Below are 19614 nucleotides of genomic sequence, written 5' to 3' on the forward strand. Positions count from 1 at the left end.
AACTTTATCACTTCCTCAAAGAATTCTATCAAATTAGTAAGACATGATGTTCCCTGCACAAAACCATGCTACCTATCACTAATAAGCCCATTTTCTTCCAAATGTAAATAAATCCTATCCTTCAGGATCTTCTCCAGCAGCATCCCCACCGTTGACGTCAGGCTCACTGATCTATAATTACCTGGATTATACTTGCTACCCTTTTTTCAATAAGGGGACAACATTAGCAATTCTCCAATCCTCCAAGACCTCACCAGTGCTGAAGGATGCTGCAAAGATGTGTGTTAAGGCCCCAACTATTTCCTCTCTCACTTCCCTCAGTAACCTGGGATAGATCCCATCCGGACCTGGGGACTTGTCCACCCTAATGCCTTTCAGAATACCCAACACTTCTCCCCTCCTTATGCTGGTTTGACCTACGCAACTTCCCAGCCTAACTGTTATCAACATTTTGCCTTTCCAACTGCTCTTCTCTCTCTTTAGGCTCTATCCTATCCCCATCACCCTCCCATTTTTTCTGCATATAAACTAACATTTTCCCAACTACCATCAGTTCTGAGGAAGCGTCACCGGACCCAAAGCGCTAACTCTGTTTTTGCCTTCGCAGATGCTGCCAGACCTGCTATTTTTGTTCCTGATTTACAGCATCCACATTTCTTTTGGTTTTTTTATTTAGAAAATAAATCAGCCATGGTCTAGTTGAATGGTGGAGCATTGATGGGCCAACTCCTATATCTGTTTAATGGGCTTGTGGGAGGCAATCTGTATGAAATTTCATCTTTCATTCTGTGAATAGCCATGACATTGCATTGCACGCAACAAATCTTATCCCTCCCCACATTGCCTATCAAACAATGTATGGATAGGGTTAACAAATCTGGCTGGATAACTGATGGGAGATGTCATTCATGTGATACTTTGACGAGTCTACTGCCAGTGGTCACTCAATCATCAGACAACCCCACTTTTCCATGGTTTTCAATGTGGCTTGGTTTTGACTCTTGAAAATCCAGTCACCCTAAAGTACTAAATGGTGCATGCATCTTGAAGGGAATGCCACCTATGAGTGGCCTGTTTGACCCCTACATGGACATTCTAGGTTGCTGTGCAGCTTTGGCACCTAGTGTTGGTGTACTGACAACTGGAGGAGTTGAAATTTTCTCCAAGTACATACTGAGTAGGATTCAGGCATTGTCTTTGCACCCAACACAATGTACAGCATTTCAAATGATTCCATCCTGTCCCCAGCCAATGACGCACACTTAAGTGGGCCCTGAGCCAAGTTTCTGACCCCACATCCTTTCTCAACATCACGAACAATCCACCTCCATAGTGTCACTCCAATCCTTCCTCAGCTCATCTGCTATATCTACAGTTGGCTGCTCCAAATGCTTCCCTCATCATAATCCCATTTTACTCCCTTCTCCAGGCATCTTTTCTGAAGTTTGGTGATCAGAATTCAACTTTGTTGTTATAGGGTTCACAGGTCCATATGTTGGGGCAATCTATTCATAGAATCCCTACAGTGTGGAAATAGGCCCTTCAGCCCAACTAGTCCACACCGAACCTCAGAGCATCCCACCCAGATCTATTCCCCAATAAGTCACCTAATCTACATCTCCCTGAACACTACAGGCAGTTTAGCATGGCCACTCCACCTAACCTGCATGCCTTTGGACTGTGGGAGGAAATCAATACCTCAAAGATCTAAACTGCTCACAACGTGTGAGCCTATTTTGAGTGTGTATGCTGTTTAGGGCAGTTCCTGCCGTGAAAGGGTTAAATGAAATCCAGAGATAAATCCATCCTTTGGGATATAAAGCAGCAATCCTGGTAGAAGCTAACCAGTGCCCTCCAGGTTCTGCACATGTTCACCCAAGCGTTTAGAAAAGTAAGAGGCAACTTTATTGAAATATACAAGATTCTCCGGGTAAACGCAGAGATAACGTTTCCCCTTGTGGGAGAGTCGAGGACAAGAGGGCATAGTCTCAGAGTAAGGGGTTGCACATTTGGGACAGAAATAGGGAAGCATTTCTTCTCTAACAAGGTTGTGAATTTGGGGACTTGTTTACCACAAAAAGCTGTCAGAACTGGGTCTTTGGGTATATTCAAGGTTGAGTGTGAGAGACTTTTAATCAGTAAGGGTTGAGTGGCATACTTCTGCTTCTACATTGAATAGAGTCCACATGACTTATCTAAAACTATTCTGAATAAGAAACAAAAACAGAGATGGCTGGAAAAGTAGAGCATGTCTGGCAGCATCTGTGTACAGAAATCTAAGTTAACATTTTGGGTCAGATGATCCTTCCTCAGAACTTCAGGTCACTCAATCTGAAACGTTAACTTTGATTTCTTTCCACAGATGCTGCCACACCTCCTTAGATCTTCCAGCAATTTCTGCTTTTGTTTCTGCCTCGCAGCATCTACTGTTCTTCTGTTCTGAAGAAGGGTCACTGAAGCTGAAACATTAACCCTGATATTTCTTGACAGAAACTACCAGGCCTGCTGAGCTTTTCCAGCAATTTGTTTTTGTTTAATCTAAAATTGTATTGTTTAGATTCTATATCATGTAAAATCCTTGCACAGGCACCTACACTGACTACCAGTGATATAGAGGCGCGATTTTTTAGATTTGCGAACCCCTCTTCATTGTACTTCCTGCTCTCCTTCACGTCTGGCCTGTTGACTGTCCAGGGCTGCAACTGCCCCCGCCCCAGTATCAGTGGCCACGCTCCCAGCTACTGAGTTCTGAGGAACAGTCACAGCGGACTCGAAATGCTATGTCTGCTGTTTTCTTTCCTCTCCACAGATGCTGAGTTTCTCCAGCACCTTTTGCTTTCCCTGCAGATTTCCAACATCCAGTGTTTTGCTTTGAGTTGTAACTCAGTCGCTCGAGTTCTCCCCACGAACTACTCTATAATATAAAACCTACCTCCAAGACATCCACCTGCAGATCCCACTCAAGTCTGAAATATAATGCCCTGGGCCCAAGGTGCCCCTCCGTCTGACAGCGGCCTCCTGCACAACATTGCGACCCTGAGCTTCACATGACCCACCCCCATGGGAAGGGAAGGCCAATCAGAAAAGGTTCCCTACTCCACTGCCTATAATGGACGGCCACTTAAGCCAATAAACGGGAAGAGGGTGGGGTTCCATGACGTAGAGGCTGGCCTCTCACCCGGACATGGTTACGGATCGATTTGGCGGCAAGTTTGTGCTGGGCGAAGATGGACGGAGAGTGGGATTGGGAATGGGAGCGGGAGCAGGAGGAGGGTGACGACGATCGCTTCGAGAGACAGTTCGCAGACGAACTGGAGGTTGTGTCCGAAATTAATCAACAGAGTCACGGTAAAGTGAGCCCGTCCCGAGCCTGGATTTGGCCCCCGTTCACTGCCCCAGTCCATTGATGCGGCTTGTCCTGAGGCTGCCTGGGCCGGTGTTTACTGGCCACCACTGGTTTACTCTGGTGTGGAGGAGCTGTCTGCGCTACGTGTAGCCCGTGTTCGGTATCAGCACCCACTGTGTTGACGGTTGGGGGGGATTCTTCTAGGGTTGTGACCCAGTGACAGTGAAGGAGCAGCGCTATATTTCCAAGATAACAAAGTGTGAAGCTGGATGAACACAGCAGGCCAAGCAGCATCTCAGAAGCACAAAAGTTGACGTTCCGGGCCTAGATGCTGCTTGGCCTGCTGTGTTCATCCAGCTTCACACTTTGTTATCTTGGATTCTCCACCATCTGCAGTTCCCATTATCTCTGTGTGCTATATTTCCAAGTCAGGATGGTGTGGGGAATGCATGTACCTGCTGCCTTCGTCCTTCTCATAGAATCTCTACGGTGTAGAAGTAGACCATTTGGCCCATCGTGTTGACATCGACCTACCCCTATCACCCTATGTTTTCTATAGTTAACTCATTTATCGTTGCACATCCCTGAACACTTTGGGCAAATTAGCACAGTTGATCTATCTAATCTGCATGTCTTTGGACAAGGGGGCCATACAAAAGCACCCAGAGAAAGCTCATGCAGGCACAGGGAGATTGTGCAGACTCCATGCAGACAGTTGCTGGAGAGTGGAATTGATCCCATGTCTGGCTCTGTGAGGTAGCAGTGGTAACCACTGAGCCCTCCCCCAAAGCAGTTGTGGATTTTGACAGTGTTTACAAAAGGCCCTTGGTGCATTTGGCAAGTACTCTGCCACCACTGTGCATCTTTGGTGGAGGAAGTGAATGTTTTAAGTTGATGCATGGGGTGGCGATCAGGTGAGGTGTTTTGTACTGGAAGATGCCAAGCTTCATGTGTTGTTGGAGCTGTTGTGAAGTGCAAAGTATCCCATCACGCCCCAGACTTGTGCCTTGTAGATGGCGGTCTAGCTTTGGGGACTGAGAGAGAAATAATTCACCTTAGGTTTCCTAGCCTTTGACCTGTTATTGTAGCTACAGAATTTAAATGTCTGTGGTTCAGCTCAGTTTCCAGACAATGATAGCCCCCAAGATGATGATGATGTATGGAATTCAGAGCAATGGTTAGATTTTCTCTTGTCAGACATTGTCATTATCTAACACTGTGCCTCTTAGTTAATGGACGGTTTTGGGAGATTGGAGGAAGTTCTCAGTGCAGAATTCATCGTCTCTGACCTACTTTGGCAGTCACAATATTTTTATGGCTGATTTTATGGTCAATTTTCTGAATGGTTTCCAAATAGTAACCTCAAAGTGTATGGATGTACATTTTGGTGACGGCAATGCTGTTGAACGTTAAGGATTGTTGGTTAGATTGTCTTCTGTAGGAAATGGTCATTGCATGGCATGCAGGTTACTTACCACTTGTCAAACCAAATCTGAATGTTGTTTATGCTTTGTTGTTTGCAGACCTATACTATTTAGGTACCTGGGGAGTTGTGGATGGTATTGAATGTTGTGCAGTTATAATTGAACAACCACACTTCTGACTTGTTTCGGCTGAGGAACTTCTTCAGTGAAGTCCAGAGGCTTGCTCACTGTCCTCAAGTAAACCACAGCAGACTACCTGTATCCTAGTATGAAGATTTGATTACACTTATTAGCCCTGTACCCTGTATACAAGTTTACCTCCTCAAGATTCTGTCAATCTAAATTTCAACTCCTTTCAAAACAATTGCTCATAATATTTTAAGCCATATTTTAGTCATTTCACTGGCAGCTGTTTCATGTTCCATTCTTGCATTTTTGATTTGTTTCTATTCATTAAGATTATAACAAATAGGAGCAGGAATAGGCCATCTGGCTTTCAAGACTGCTCTGCCATTCAATGAGATATCAACTAACTTGAGTATCATTCCATGTGTACTCTGCCTAAAGTTGTGCTTTTGTTTCAACGAGCTGGTTCCTTGGCAATTTTTTTTTTCAGTGGTTTGCTATTGACTTAACTGTCCAGGCAAGGGAAGGAAGCAGGTCCAAGTCTATCTTAGCCAGAATTGGAATTGAACCTGCACTGTTTGAGTTCTTCTGATCCAAGTGATATCCAGCTAACAGGCACCAGACATCTATCTAAGCCTGCCATAAATATTTCAATCACTCTGCCCCAACTTCACTAGAGTTAGAGAATTCAAAGATTGAAGCCCTGTTAAGAAAATACATGTTTCCTCATTCTTCCAGAATCCAATGAGCATACGTTCAATTTGCCCAGAGCAAGATTTCCCTATTTTCAGTCTATCTACTATGCTAATAATGGTGAGAAGTGAATGTTATGACCATGTTGTATCTGTTCCTCTCTGTAGAGGTATTTGCTCATTTGTGCCACATAGAATGAGTTAGAATAAATCTAACAAAAAACTATTAGGAAATATTGATGTAGTTGTTCTCACTAAGGCTTTGAACCTGAAACGTTAACTCAACCAGTTTATTTATAGTGGAATTTTTAAAATGCATCCAAGAGGGATTTTTTTTTGTACCACTACTTAGATAGCCCTACAAGAGATGGGGCAGTACTAGACTTACTCGTAGGGAATGAAGCCAATCAAGTGTTTGACGTTTCAGTTGGTGAGTATTTTGGGGATAGTGACCATAATTCTAAGTTTCAAAATCATTAAGGAAAGGGATAAGAATAGTGATGAAGTTAGGTGTCAGAATTGGGGGGAGGCTGATTTTAATAACTTTAGTCATAACCCGGCAAACATAGACTGTGCAGCGACTTGCAGGTAAGCTTACGTTTGGAAAGTAGGAGTCTTTTAGGTAATGCGACACAGAAACAGACCCATCGGTCCAACTCATCCGTGCCAACTGTGTTTCCCAAACTAAACTAGTCCTATTTGCCAGCGATTGGCCCGAATCCCTCTAAACCATTCTTATTCATGTACTTGTCTTAATGTCTTTTAAATGTTGTAACTGTATCAACATCTACCACTTCCTCTGGCAGTTCATTCCATATACGCACCACCCTCTGTTTTGAAGAAGTTGCTCCCCAGATCCCTTTTAAACATTTCCCTTTCCGATACCCTCTAGTTTTGAATTCCTGTACTCTAGGGACGAAACCTTTGCTATTCACCTTATCTGTGCCCCTCATGATTTTATAAACTTCGATAGTGCAAATTCAGGGCCAGCGAGTTTCTCCAAGAGTGAAGAGCAAGGGCCACAAGTCTGGGCAACCCTGAATGCCAAGAGGTATTGAAAGTTTGATAAAGAGTAAGAAGGAAACATACGTAAGGTACAGCAGGTTAAAACCAGAAAAGACCTTCAAAATACAGTGTGTGTAGGAGTTTGTTTATAAAAGAAATTAGGAGGGCAAAGAGGGGCCACAAAATATCTTTGGCGGATGGACCCAAGAAGACCCAAGGCTAAGTGTATAAGTATATTTAAGAGTAAGAGGATTACCAAGGAGATAGTGGAACCTGTTACAGACCAAAGTGGGGACCTGTGCGTGCAGCCAATGGTTGTGGATGAGGTCTTAAAAGAAAATTTCTCATCTGTATTCGGAGGAGAAGGGCATTGTAGCCAGGGATATCAATTAGGATTGTGAGGTTCCTTAAGATTAATAAGAAGGCTTTATTAGATGTTTTAGTTGGCATACAGGTGCACAAATCCCCAGGACCTGATGACATGGATCACAGGCTGCTTTGTAAGGAAAAGGAGGAGATTTTTGGGGCCCTGGCAAAATAGTAAAAAAAATTTAGAGCCAGTTGACTGGACAATAGCTAATATGGTCCCTTTTGTTCAAGAAGAGCAGAAGAAATGGGCCAGCTAATTGCAGACTAATTAGTCTGACGTCACTGGTAGGGAAATTATTGGAAAAAGTTCTGAAAGACAGAATTAATTAATACTTGGAAAGGCAGGACTGATCGGGGATAGTCAGCATGGATTTGTCGGACGGGGATCCTGTCTGGCTGATTTAGTTGAGATTTTTGAAAAGGTGACTAAACTGATGAGGAAAGTGCAGTTGATGTGGTTTACGTGGATTTCAGTAAGTCCTTTGACAAGGTCCCAAATAGATGGCTCGTTCAAACATTAAGAACCTTTTTGATCCTTTGGGATTCAAGACAGATTGGCAAAGTGGATCTAAAATTGGCTTTCAATAGGAGGCAAGGGATGATGATGTAGCAGTATTTTTGTAATTAGAAGCCTGTGACCAGCAGTGTATCACAGGAATTGTTGCTGGGACCCTTGCTATTTGTTATGTACATTAATGACTTGGGTGTGAATGTAGAATTAATTAATAAATCTGCATATGACAAGAAAATTGGACGTGATGTTGAGGAGGATGGTCTCAGGCTACAGTCTGATATCGATCAGCTGGTAAATTGTGCAAAGCAGTGACAGTTGGAATTTTATCCTAATAAATGTGAGGTGATGCATTTTGGGAGGACTATTAAGGGAAGGATAAACACAACGAATATTAGGTCTGTAAAGAGTAATGAGGAACGAAGGGACATTGGTGTGCAAATCTGTAGATCCCTGAAAGTGTCAGCGCAGGTAGACGAGGTGGTGAAGAAGGCAAATGGGATGCTTACCTTCATTAACTGGGCTTAGAATATACGAACAAGAAAGTCTCATTACAACTTTACAGAATACTGGTTAGGCCACAGGTGCAATACTGTGTACAGTTCTGGTCATCAACTATCAGAAAGATGTGATTATGCTGGAGAGTGTGCAGAGCAGATTCATCAGGATGTTGCCCTGGGGTGAACTGTCTCAGTTGGAACAGAGAGGATAGGCAGGGTTTGTCCTCCTTGGAGGAGAGAAGGCTGAGGTGGGTATCTGGTTGAGATATACAAAATTATGAAAGGCACAGACAGAGTAGATCATGAAAATCTTTACCCCATGGCAGACGTGGCCAAGACCAGAGGGCATAGATTTAAGGTGAGGAATAAGTTGATTAGAGGAGACCTGAGGAAAAGAAAATTTCATCCAGAAGGTAGTCGAAATTTGGGAAGTTATGTCTGAGAGGGTGATGGAGACGGGTACTCTCGCAACATTTTAAGAAGCATCTGGATGAGTACATAAAATGCTGGGGTCAAGTGCAGTTCAATGGGATTAATGTAGTTTGGTGTTTGTTTGTGGTGGACTGACAGGCCTGGTTTTATGCTGTGTGAGTCCATGACTTTTACTGATGCTAACTGAAATTTCCAACATTTTCTGAGCAGGCTGGATAGAGTAGAAAGGAAGAAGCTGTTTGCAGCTTGTAAAGAACTAAAAACGAGAGCACAGATTTAAACTGATGTGCAAAAGAAGTAAGGGCGATAATAGAACATAGAACAGTACAGCACAGAACAGGCCCTTCAGCCCACGATGTTGTGCCAACCATTGATCCTCATGTATGCACCCTCAAATTTCTGTGACCATATGCATGTCCAGCAGTCTCTTAAATGTCCCCAATGACCTTGCTTCCACAACTGCTGCTGGCAACGCATTCCATGCTCTCTCAACTCTGTGTAAAGAACCCGCTTCTGACATCCCCTCTATACTTTCCTCCAACCAGCTTAAAACTATGGCCCCTTGTGTTAGCCTTTTCTGCCCTGGGAAATAGTCTCTGGCTATCAACTCTATCTACGCCTCTCATTATCTTGTATACCTCAATTAGGTCCCCTCTCCTCCTCCTTTTCTCCAATGAAAAGAGTCCGAGCTCAGTCAACCTCTCTTCATAAGATAAGCCCTCCAGTCCAGGCAGCATCGTGGTGAACCTCCTCTGAACCGTCTCCAAAGCACCCACATCTTTCCTATAATAGGGTGACCAGAACTAGACGCAGTATTCCAAGTGCGGTCTAACCAAAGTTTTATAAAGCTGCAACAAGATCTCACAACTCTTAAACTCAATCCCCCTGTTAATGAAAGCCAAAACACCATATGCTTTCTTAACAACCCTGTCCACTTGGGTGGCCATTTTAAGGGATCTATGTCTCTGCACACCAAGATCCCTCTGTTCCCCTACACTGCCAAGAATCCTATCCTTAATCCTGTACTCAACTTTTAAATTCGACCTTCCAAAATGCATCACCTCGCATTTATCCAGGTTGAACTCCATCTGCCATATCTCAGCCCATCTCTGCATCCTGTCAATGTCCCACTGCAGCCTACAACAGCCCTCTATACTGTCAACGACACCTCCAACTTTCGTGTCGTCTGCAAACTTGCTCACCCATCCTTCAATCCCCTCATCCAAGTCATTAATAAAAATTACAAACAGTAGAGGCCCAAGGACAGCGCCTTGTGGAACACCACTCACCACTGACTTCCAGGCGGAATATTTTCCTTCTACTACCACTCGCTGTCTTCTGTTGGCCAGCCAATTCTGTATGCAGACAACTAATTTCCCCTGTATCCCATTCCTCCTGACCTTCTGAATGAGCCTACCATGGGGAACCTTATCAGATGCCTTCCTGAAGTCCATATACACCACATTCACAGCTCGACCCTCATCAACTTTTCTAGTCACATCCTCAAAGAACTCAAAGGTTTGTGAGGCATGACCTGCCCCCCTCAAAGCCGTGCTGACTGCATTTAATCAAGCCATGCTCTTCCAGATGATCATAAATCCTATCCCTCAGAATCCTTTCTAACACCTTGCAGACGACAGACGTGAGACTTACTGGTCTGTAATTGCCGGGGATTTCCCTATTTCCTTTCTTGAAGAGAGAAATTACATTTGCCTCTCTCCGGTCCTCGGGTACGACTCCAGTGGAGAGCGAGGATGCAAAGATCTTCACAAGTGGCGAAGCAATTGCATTTCTCATTTCCCAAAGCAGCCAAGGACAAATCTGGTCCAGGCCTGGCGACTTGTCAATCTTAATGTTTGACAAAATTTTCAGCACATCACCTTCCTCTATCTCTATCCATTCCAGCATGCACACCTGCTCTTCAAAGGTTTCATTCACTACAAAGTTTGTTTCTTTCGTAAAGACAAAAGCAAAAAACTCATTTAGGGCTTCCCCTACCTCCTCAGACTCCACACACAAGTTCTCTCTGCTATCCCTGATTAGCCCTACTCTTTGACCATTCTCTTATTCCTCACGTAAGTGTAAAATGCCTTTGTGTTCTCCCTAATCCGTTCTGCCAAGCCTTTCTCGTGCCCCCTCCTGGCTCTCCTCAGACCATTTTTGAGCTCTTACCTCGCCTGCCTGTAATCCTGTAGAGCTGAGCTTGACCCTAGCTTCCTCCACCTTATGTAAGCTACCTTCTTCCTTTTGATGAGAAGCTCCACCGCTCTCGTCATCCAAGGTTCTTTTATCTTACCCCTTCTTGCCTGTCTCAGAGGGACATATTTATTCATCACTCGCAACAACTGTTCCTTAAACAGTCTCCACATGTCTATAGTGCCTTTACCATAGAACAATTGCTCCCAGTCCATGCTTCCTAACTCATGTCTAATCGCATCATAGTTTCCTCTTCCCCAATTAAATATCCTCCCATTTTGCCTATAGAATAAAATTTTTCACACAGCAAGTAGTTATGGTCTGGAATGCAATGCCTGGGTCTGTGCTGGACGCATATTCATCTGAGGGGGTATTGGATGATTATTTGGATATAACTGGTGTGTTTGCGGAAGGCACAAGGTTGACACTAAGATTGATACAAGGGAACAGATCTAAATAGGCTGAATGACCTCATGCACTGTAACAATTCCATTATTCCTTTTGCACATTTGTTGGTTTCTCTTGATTCTTGAATTATTCTACACTTTCATTTTGCTCCAACCTTCTGGGCAGCATGTTTAGTGGAAAAGTCCTTGGTCTCGTTAAAATGGGTCTGCTCCATCATTTGTACAGAATACAGATTCTCCAATACTGAGGGTAGAACGGATGGTCCAGTCAGTTTGATACTGAGGGACCGTGATATTGTACTAGATGATGATTTAGCAGCATTGTTACTAGCTGTTCAAAAAAAGTCAATTTAAAAAGCTGATTGGAGGGGCAGTAGTGCTGGTGGAGAGGAGTGGTGGGGATTGGAAATCAACAACTGAGGGTATTGGTTGTTCTTGATTTCAATCTTAAAACTTCCCCTGGAAATTGATATGTTGTTAAGTGAGGCCAAGATTGGGCTTAGCTCAATATCTCCTCTGTCAATGCTGTGAAGTCTGAACCCAGACATGATTACTGGCCATTTGTGCACAGGTGATCGAAATACCTGACCTATTTTGGGTCATCTTGATTAAGATTGGGAAGTGGATCCGTTTTTGCAAAGTTATGGAAATCCCAGGCTTGTAGCCAAGTAGCTGCTAATTGAACACAAATCACAATGCACAGTTGGTGTATAAACATCCACATGATGTTTCAGAAATTCTTTGCTAGTGGGTCAGTTCGTTACCTCATTTTAAAATGTCATTTGCATGCTGAGGAAAGTTTTCACAAACTGAATTTATAACATGATAGATGAAGAGGATTATGCTAGCTTCTCTGCTTTGAAACACTCAAGAAAAAGAATGAAGGCCAAAAGCCCACAAGTTTTCCAATATGTCTATTGTGTCCTGATCAAAAAAAGTGAAGATAAGTAGGTAAAATAAGACTGGCTTTACGAAACACAGTGAGATGAAAAGATTGTTCTTTCGTGAAAAATATCTTGACATTTTATTTTTTTCCTACCACTTAGAAAGTCAGCTAATACTTGAACTAATCTTACTGATGCATGGACATAGGACAGACCTCATAAATATAGATCTTGTGGAGGCCAACATGGTGATTGAAGCAATTGGGAGATATGAGAAGAGCCGCTAAACAAAGCACTATTTCTAATTTCTTTACTCTTCCATCCTAGAGAGGAAGTACATAATTTTTTCCTCTGTTTCGCCTAATCACTTTGTTTCATATTGGCAATTACTGGCATTTAGCCCCATGAGACCATAAGACATAGGAGTGGAAGTAAAGCCATTCGACCCATCAAGTCCACTCCACCATTTAAATCATGGCTGATGGGCATTTCAACTCCACTTCCCTGCACTCTCCCCATAGCCCTTGATTCCTTTTGAGATCAAGAATTTGTCGATCCCTTCCTTGAAGGCATCCAACGTCCCGGCCTCTACTGCACTCCGTGGCAATGAATTCCGCAAGCCCACCACACTCTGGCTGAAGAAATTTCGTCTCATTTCAGTTTTAAATTTAACCCCTCTAATTTTAAGGCTGTGCCCACGTGTCCTAGTCTCCCCGCCTAACGGAAACAACTTCCTAGCGTCCACCCCTTCTAAACCATACATTATCTTGTAAGTTTCTATTAGATCGCTCCTCAACCTTCTAAACTGTAATGAGTACAATCCCAGGATCCTTAGCCGTTCATCGTACATTAAACCTACCATTCCAGGGATCATCCGTGTGAATCTCTGCTGGACACACTCCAGGTCCTTCCTGAGGTGTGGGGCCCAAAATTGGACACCGTATTCTAAATGGGGCCTAACTAGAGCTTTATAAAGCCTCAGAAGCACATCACTGCTTTTATATTCCAACCCTCTTGAGATAAACGACAACATTACGTTCGCTTTCTTAATTACCGACTCTACCTGCAAGTTAACCTTTAGAGAATCCTGGACCAACACTCCCAGATCCCTTTGTACTTCTCCCCCTGTCTCTCTCACCCTTCCTTACTGTATCATAGAATTTAATCGTAGAATCCCTGCAGTATGTAAACAGACTCTTCGGCCCAACAAGTCCATACCAACCCTCAGAGCATCCCACCCAGACCCAGGCCCCTATAACCTACCAAATCTACACACCCCTGAACACTATGGGAAATTTTTCATGGCCAATCCACCTACCCTGCACATCTTTGGACTGTGGGAGGAAACCCACGCAGACACAGGGAGAATGTGCAAACTCCAACAGACAGTCGCCCAAAGGTGGAATCGAACCCAGGTCTCTGGCGCTGTAAGGCAGCAGTGCTAACCAGTCAGCCACCATGCCGCCCTAACTCGGAGTTATACAGCACAGAAACAGACCCTTTGGCCCACCATGTCTATGCCAATTAACAAACATCAAACTATACAAATCCCATCTGTGCATGGCCCATAGTCAACTTTCCCCTGGCATTTGAAATATTCATGCTTCTTAAGTTCTCAAGGGCACTAGCCTCCACCACCCTCTAATATATTAAAAAAATACACAGGTGTTGTAGTAGAAGGAAAGAAAAAAAAATTACAATTGGAGTCTAACTTGGTTAATTGAGATTACCAGGATTTAGGAAAGACATGAAGCTAGGAAGTTGTGTAGGGGCAATTCTTAATTATGGTCCTAACGCAATAGGGTAGACGATCCTAAGTTCATGAGAGCAGGAAGCAAAAATGGCATGGTTAGAGATGAGAAACTGTAAAGGCAACAACTCCCTTGTAGGAAATGTTGACAGGCCATCTAACAGTAGCCACACGAGAGGATGGAGTATAAGGGAAGAAATAATGGGAATCTGTCAGAAAGATACAACAATAATCATGGGAGACTTTAATCCACATGTAGACCAGAAAAATCAGATGGATAAAGTTAGTCTACCCGAGTTCATAGGGAGTTTTGGCAATCTGGAGCCAACAAGGGACCCCCACCACCACCACCACCACCAGACCCATAGTCTCCCTTCCAGACACTCCATTCGCACAAATTAGCCAGAGAACTGCAAAGAAGTCTCAAGCACCTAGTCAACAAATCACCCCACTCCATCCACTCAGCCAAGAATTCTTCAACTCCATCAAAGACATAAAGATAGAGGACAAAGAGACCATGATATCATTTGATGTCACTGCCCTAGTCACATCAGTAGACATACCACTAGCAAGGGAAGCAATGACGACGCTACTTGAACAAGAACATGACCCCAGTGAAACCATCTCCAAGGACACAATGCTTAAACTACTGGACCTATGCCTGATCACCCACTTCACCTTCACCCAGACATATGAGATGGGATCTATGGGATCACCTATCTCTGGACTCGTAGCAGAGGCAGCGATGCAAAGACTGGAAAGGACTGTCCTTCTGCAAACCCAACTTAAACTATGGATATGCTGCAGAGACGACATCTGTCATCATTAAACGGACCAAATTAGAGAGACACAAACTCATAAACAACACCCTCACTAGAATAAAATTCACCAGAGTGGAGGAGAAGAACAAACAACTCCCATTCCTGGACATCGTGGTAGAGTGCAAGACAAATGGGAAACTGCAAACGAAAATACACCAAAAACCCCCACACACAGACCAGGTATTGAACTTCAATAGTAACCATCCCAGCACACACTTTTTTTTTCTTCACTGTCAGGAAAACTCCATTACAGTAAATTTAATATTTACAAGGAAAGCCCAATAAAGGCAACACTAACATTAAAAAGTGAGGGGGGAGGGAAGGAAAGGGGAGAGAGAGGACACTAAATCAATTTGGAATTGGAGTAGGAACTAAAGCACTGTAACACCTGCAGTGTCCACCTCTCCAAGAATAGAATACATGCTGCTGGCCTTGTTCTGCATTTCAAACCAGCTGTCCAGCCAATTGAGCTAACTGCACTCAGCAAGTGGATAGCAGAGCACTTTGAAAAATTCAAAATAATCAGAAATAAGTGTTTATCAAAGGAAATGATGCTTAACTGTACTTGTTTGAGGAAGTATTTTCAATGGATAAAGGGGAGTCAATAGGTGTATCATACTTGAATTTCCAGAAGGCAATTGATAAGGCCCATATAATAAGCTATTGTGAAAATAAAAGCTCATAGTATGAGGAATGAGATATTCACGTGGATAAAAGATTGACTAGCTATTGGGAAATATGCATAATTGGGTGCTTTTGATTGTTATGTTATAATGAGTGCTGAGCCATGAGGATCAGCGGAGGCGATGGCCTAGTGGTATTATTGCTGGACTGTTAATCCAGAGACCCAGATAACATTTTAGGGCCCTGGGTTTGAATCCTGCCACGGCAAATGCTAGAATTTGAGTTCATTAGATCCTTAATTCCAGATAATTTTAATGATAACCATGAATCCATTTTTGATTGTCGGAAAAACTCATCTGGTTCCCGAATGTCCTGTGGGGAAGGAGACTGCCTACATGTGACTCCAGACCAACTGCATTGTGGTTGACTCTGAATTAGGGGTGGGCAATAAATGCTACCTCACTCGTGATGCCTTCATCCTGTTAGTGAATTTTTTTTAAAAATCCATGCTGGACCCCAACGCTTTACAATACGAACAACTCTAACAAAGAGACTGAAAGTATGGCTGCTAACTTTGCTCGTGACTCAAGATAAGTAGGAAGGTAAGTGGTAATGAGGACAGGAGCAGGCTAGTAAGGGTTGTAGATTTGTTAAGTGAATGGGCAAAGATCTGGCAAATGGAGAATAATGTAGAAAAATGTGGAATTTCAATTTTGTTAGGAAGAATAAAAAGTGTATATCTAAATGATCGGAGATTGAAGCTGAGATGCATAGAGGTCACAAAAGTAGGTACAGGAAGCAATTAAGAAAACTAACAAAATGAGAGTTGAATGCAGAAGTAGCCAGGTAATGCTTCTGTTATACAGGGTTCTGTGTAGTTTGAGTCTCCTTATTTAAGAAGGACGTATATAGGTTGGAAGTAGTTCACAAAAAATCTACTGTGCAATAAAAGAGCAAAGGTTAAACAGTCTTGGTTTGTACCTGCTGCACTTTAGAAGGGTAAGCGATGATTGGAATATATAAGATCCTAAGGGTTCTTGGAGTGCAGGTAGAAAGGGCGTTTTTTTTTGTGGGACATTCTAAAACCAGAGTTACTTTGTAAAAATAAGGGATCATCCATTAAAGACAAGACAATTTTTTTCTGAGATAATGGGAACTGCAGATGCTGGAGAATCCAAGATAACAAAGTGTGGAGCTGGATGAACACAGCAGGCCAAGCAGCATCTCAGGAGCACAAAAGCTGACGTTTCGGGCCTAGACCCTCCTTCAGAGAGGGGGATGGGGAGAAGGCTCTGAAATAAATAAGGAGAGAGGGGGAGGTGGACCGAAGATGGATAGAGAAGATGATAGGTGGAGAGGAGAGTATAGGTGGGGAGGCCCCACCCGAAGGTTGCAGGAACAGCAACTCCTATTCCGCTTGGGAACCCTGCAGCCCAATGGTATCAATGTGGATTTCACAAGCTTCAAAATCTCCCCCTCCCCCACTGCATTCCAAAACCAGCCCAGCTCGCCCCCTCCTCCCACTGCATCACAAAACCAGCCCAGCTCGTCCCCTCCTTCCACTGCATCGCAAAACCAGCCCAGCTCGTCTCTGCCTCCCTAACCTGTTCCTCCTCACACCTATCCCCTCCTCCCACCTCGAGCGCACTTCCATTTCCCACCCACCAATCTCATCCCGCCTCCTTGACCTGTCCGTCCTCCCCGGACTGACCTATCCCCTCCCCACCTCGCCACGTATACTCTCCTCTCCACCTATCTTCTCCTCTATCCATCTTCGGTCCACCTCCCCTTCTCTCCCTATTTATTTCTCAACCCTCTCCCCATCCCCCTCTCTGATGGGTCTAGGCCCAAAACGTCAGCTTTTGTGCTCCTGAGATGCTGCTTGGCCTGCTGTGTTCATCCAGCTACACATTTTGTTATCTTCAATTTTTTTTCTGAGGGCTGTGTTTCTTCGGAACCCACTTCCTCAAAAGGCAGTAGAAGCAGAGTGAATGTTTTCAAGGCGGAGATGGGTCAATTCTTGATAAGGGTGGGGCATGTGAGCTTATTGTGGATAGATGAGAAGATGGAGTACTTAGATCAGCCATGATCTTATTCAATGGCAGAGCAGACTCAGGGAACTGAGTTCCAGTTCCTGTTCCTGCTGTTAGTTCACATGTTTGCTATGCTCGATGTTTTATATTACTGAATTTCTCTGTTTCTTACCCATAGATAATTTCAAGTCTGCATTGAAGCAGTCCAGGTTTCGTCACATTGAACAGACTTTTGAAGAAGCCCTTGCAGCAGGGGACAACTTTGCCAGGAATGGCCAAAATGTCAAGACCCAGGCTCAGGAACACACAAAGCAACAGGACGCAGTGGTCTTGGGCAGCTCTGCTAGGAAACGAGATCTTGATGCCCTCCACTCTGCTGTGGAAAAGGAATTCCTTGATCATCTGCTGGACCAGAATCAAGAGCAAGGAATAAGTATGTAAACTAGCTATATGAAGCAAGGAACAGCAAAATGCTCATAATTCCCTCCACAGTCACTTGATTTGTGCTCACAATAAATAATATTAATTACATTCATGAGTGCAGAATTAATCAGCAGGCATTCATGTGAAAAGGTAGACTTAACAAAGTTGTGCTCCCTGCAGAAAATCATCTGCTTTGGGACTACATTTCAGGAGTCTGTTACAAGAGATCAGTGGGTCCAATAGGATTTTCCATTTACTGGAAATCCAGCAGGTGCACTGACAAGGAATTTCTACCATATGGTGGATTTCTGTAGTTTGGAATGGGGAATTCTGCACATCTCATTTGTCCATAACTTCTTTAATCACAGCAACTCCCAGGCACAAGAAGCCCAGGCTGGGTGCCATGAAAAGACTAAATTTTATGTCACAGCTCAGCTCAGGTGAACTTCCTGTGCCAGATGATGACATCACACCGCCCTCATCACCGGATGACCACCCTCAGAGCCAACACCCCAGGTAGGCTGTGGATGAATGGCTACTATAGCACACTGTTGTCTTCTTTTGTTCCCTCTCCCCTCCAACTTTGTACAACCATATTCCATCTTTTTCCTATGTTTTCACAGTTTCTGAGGCTAGTCTAGACCATTTCATCACAGCTTGACACTACCCGTCTGCACAAAACGTAGCTATCCATGACAGTATTGGTAGCAGTGACTATTGCACAGTCCTTACAAAGACAAAATCTCATCTCCGTGTTGACACTCTGCATTGTGTTCTGTGCACTAACACAAAACTGGGCGCCCATGCATGGTGTGTCATTTACAAGGTGCACTGCTGCAACTCAGCAGAGCTCCTTCAGTGGGACATTCTAAACCTGTTTACCTGTGTGACCTAGAAAATGAAGGGCTCATGTGTTGGCACTCCCATTCACTTACCTAAATAACACAATCACTACTCTATTACTTGCCCAAAATCTGGGACACTCAGTTTTAAATCCCAGTGGGCCTGCGGACATTGCATAAACTGCAACACCTCATGAAGGCAGCCTTTTCAGTGATAAGTATTGGCTTTGCCAGAGGTGCATACCACCCATAAATCAATCTATAAGAAAAATCTCAGCCTTGAATTTTCTGCTGCTTATCCATGTGCACAGTGGGCAAGTAGGTAAGTAAAATCAGACAGGGTGCCACTCCACTGATATTGTGCCACCTGAAGCTGTATACTGCATGTTTACCAGAAGTGTAGTAGGCCTATAACACTTATGACCACATATAGGTGGGTGTAATATAAGTGAAATATAAATGTGAGGATAATGTTGTATGTGGTAATTACCTGTTTTAGGATTCACAATTGCTGTGAGGCCAAGTGCGGGACTGTATTTAATTGGTGGGTTTGTCTCATGTGTTTGGCTTCAAACACTTTTTTTTGCATCTGATCTAAAATAAACTTTAACCACTCAGCCGCCACCACCAAATTAACTTTTCCTCCCACCACAACCTTATCCCCACCCCCAGAAAGTGGATTGGCTTAAATTCAAAGTGAATCCTTCCACTTTTGTTGCAAGATTGGGAAGCTATCCATTTTTTTCCTCTGCTGTCATATGCACAATCTATTTTATGTTATGAAGAATGGAGTGATACATTGACAAGGCAATGTTACTGGTGAAGTTGCTGTGATTTGCAGAGAATGTTAAACTTCAGAACTAAATTAACTGCATATTGAAATGCATAAATTGTATGACACAACAAAGCATTTATACGTGTACTCTGATACCTAATTCTATTTAACCACCACCTCATTCAACTCATGTACTGTCGCTAATTTCTTAGACTGATTCTCCAACATTCAGTACTGGGGTAAGCAAAAATTTCATTCAAGTAATTATTAGAAAGACTGAAGCTATTGTTTTTGGTCCCCACTGCAATCTCCATTCTGCTTCCTAGCAACAGCCTGAGAATGACGGCTTGTTTGCAACACTTCAAGTCATTTCTGATCCCAATATCAGTTTTTAAACTTGCATCCAAGACATTACCAGGGCTGTTTATTTCTAACATCTCTCAACCTTGCCGTT

The 19614-nt window shown here is 43.5% G+C and overlaps 2 protein-coding genes across 5 annotated transcripts in view; one reads left to right on the forward strand and one right to left on the reverse strand.

Annotated features, from left to right (window-relative positions):
* rpusd1 (RNA pseudouridine synthase domain containing 1) overlaps positions 1-3047 on the reverse strand; it is a 28903-nt gene extending 25856 nt beyond the window's left edge. For all 3 annotated transcript variants that reach the window (XM_048552616.2, XM_048552615.2, XM_048552617.2), the window contains exon 1: positions 2933-3047. In XM_048552616.2, the coding sequence (XP_048408573.1) occupies positions 2933-2943 (11 nt within the window). In that variant the 5' untranslated portion in view covers positions 2944-3047. The remainder of the gene's footprint in view (positions 1-2932) is intronic.
* Positions 3048-3189: 142 nt separating this feature from the next.
* chtf18 (CTF18, chromosome transmission fidelity factor 18 homolog (S. cerevisiae)) overlaps positions 3190-19614 on the forward strand; it is a 103166-nt gene continuing 86741 nt past the window's right edge. For both annotated transcript variants that reach the window (XM_048552554.2, XM_048552555.2), the window contains exons 1-3: positions 3190-3348; positions 17299-17553; positions 17912-18059. In XM_048552554.2, coding sequence (XP_048408511.2) covers positions 3228-3348; positions 17299-17553; positions 17912-18059 — 524 coding nt within the window. In that variant the 5' untranslated portion in view covers positions 3190-3227. The remainder of the gene's footprint in view (positions 3349-17298; positions 17554-17911; positions 18060-19614) is intronic.

The sequence above is a fragment of the Stegostoma tigrinum genome, chromosome 23 (genome assembly GCF_030684315.1).
Source record: "Stegostoma tigrinum isolate sSteTig4 chromosome 23, sSteTig4.hap1, whole genome shotgun sequence".
In the NCBI taxonomy this organism is placed as follows: domain Eukaryota; kingdom Metazoa; phylum Chordata; class Chondrichthyes; order Orectolobiformes; family Stegostomatidae; genus Stegostoma; species Stegostoma tigrinum.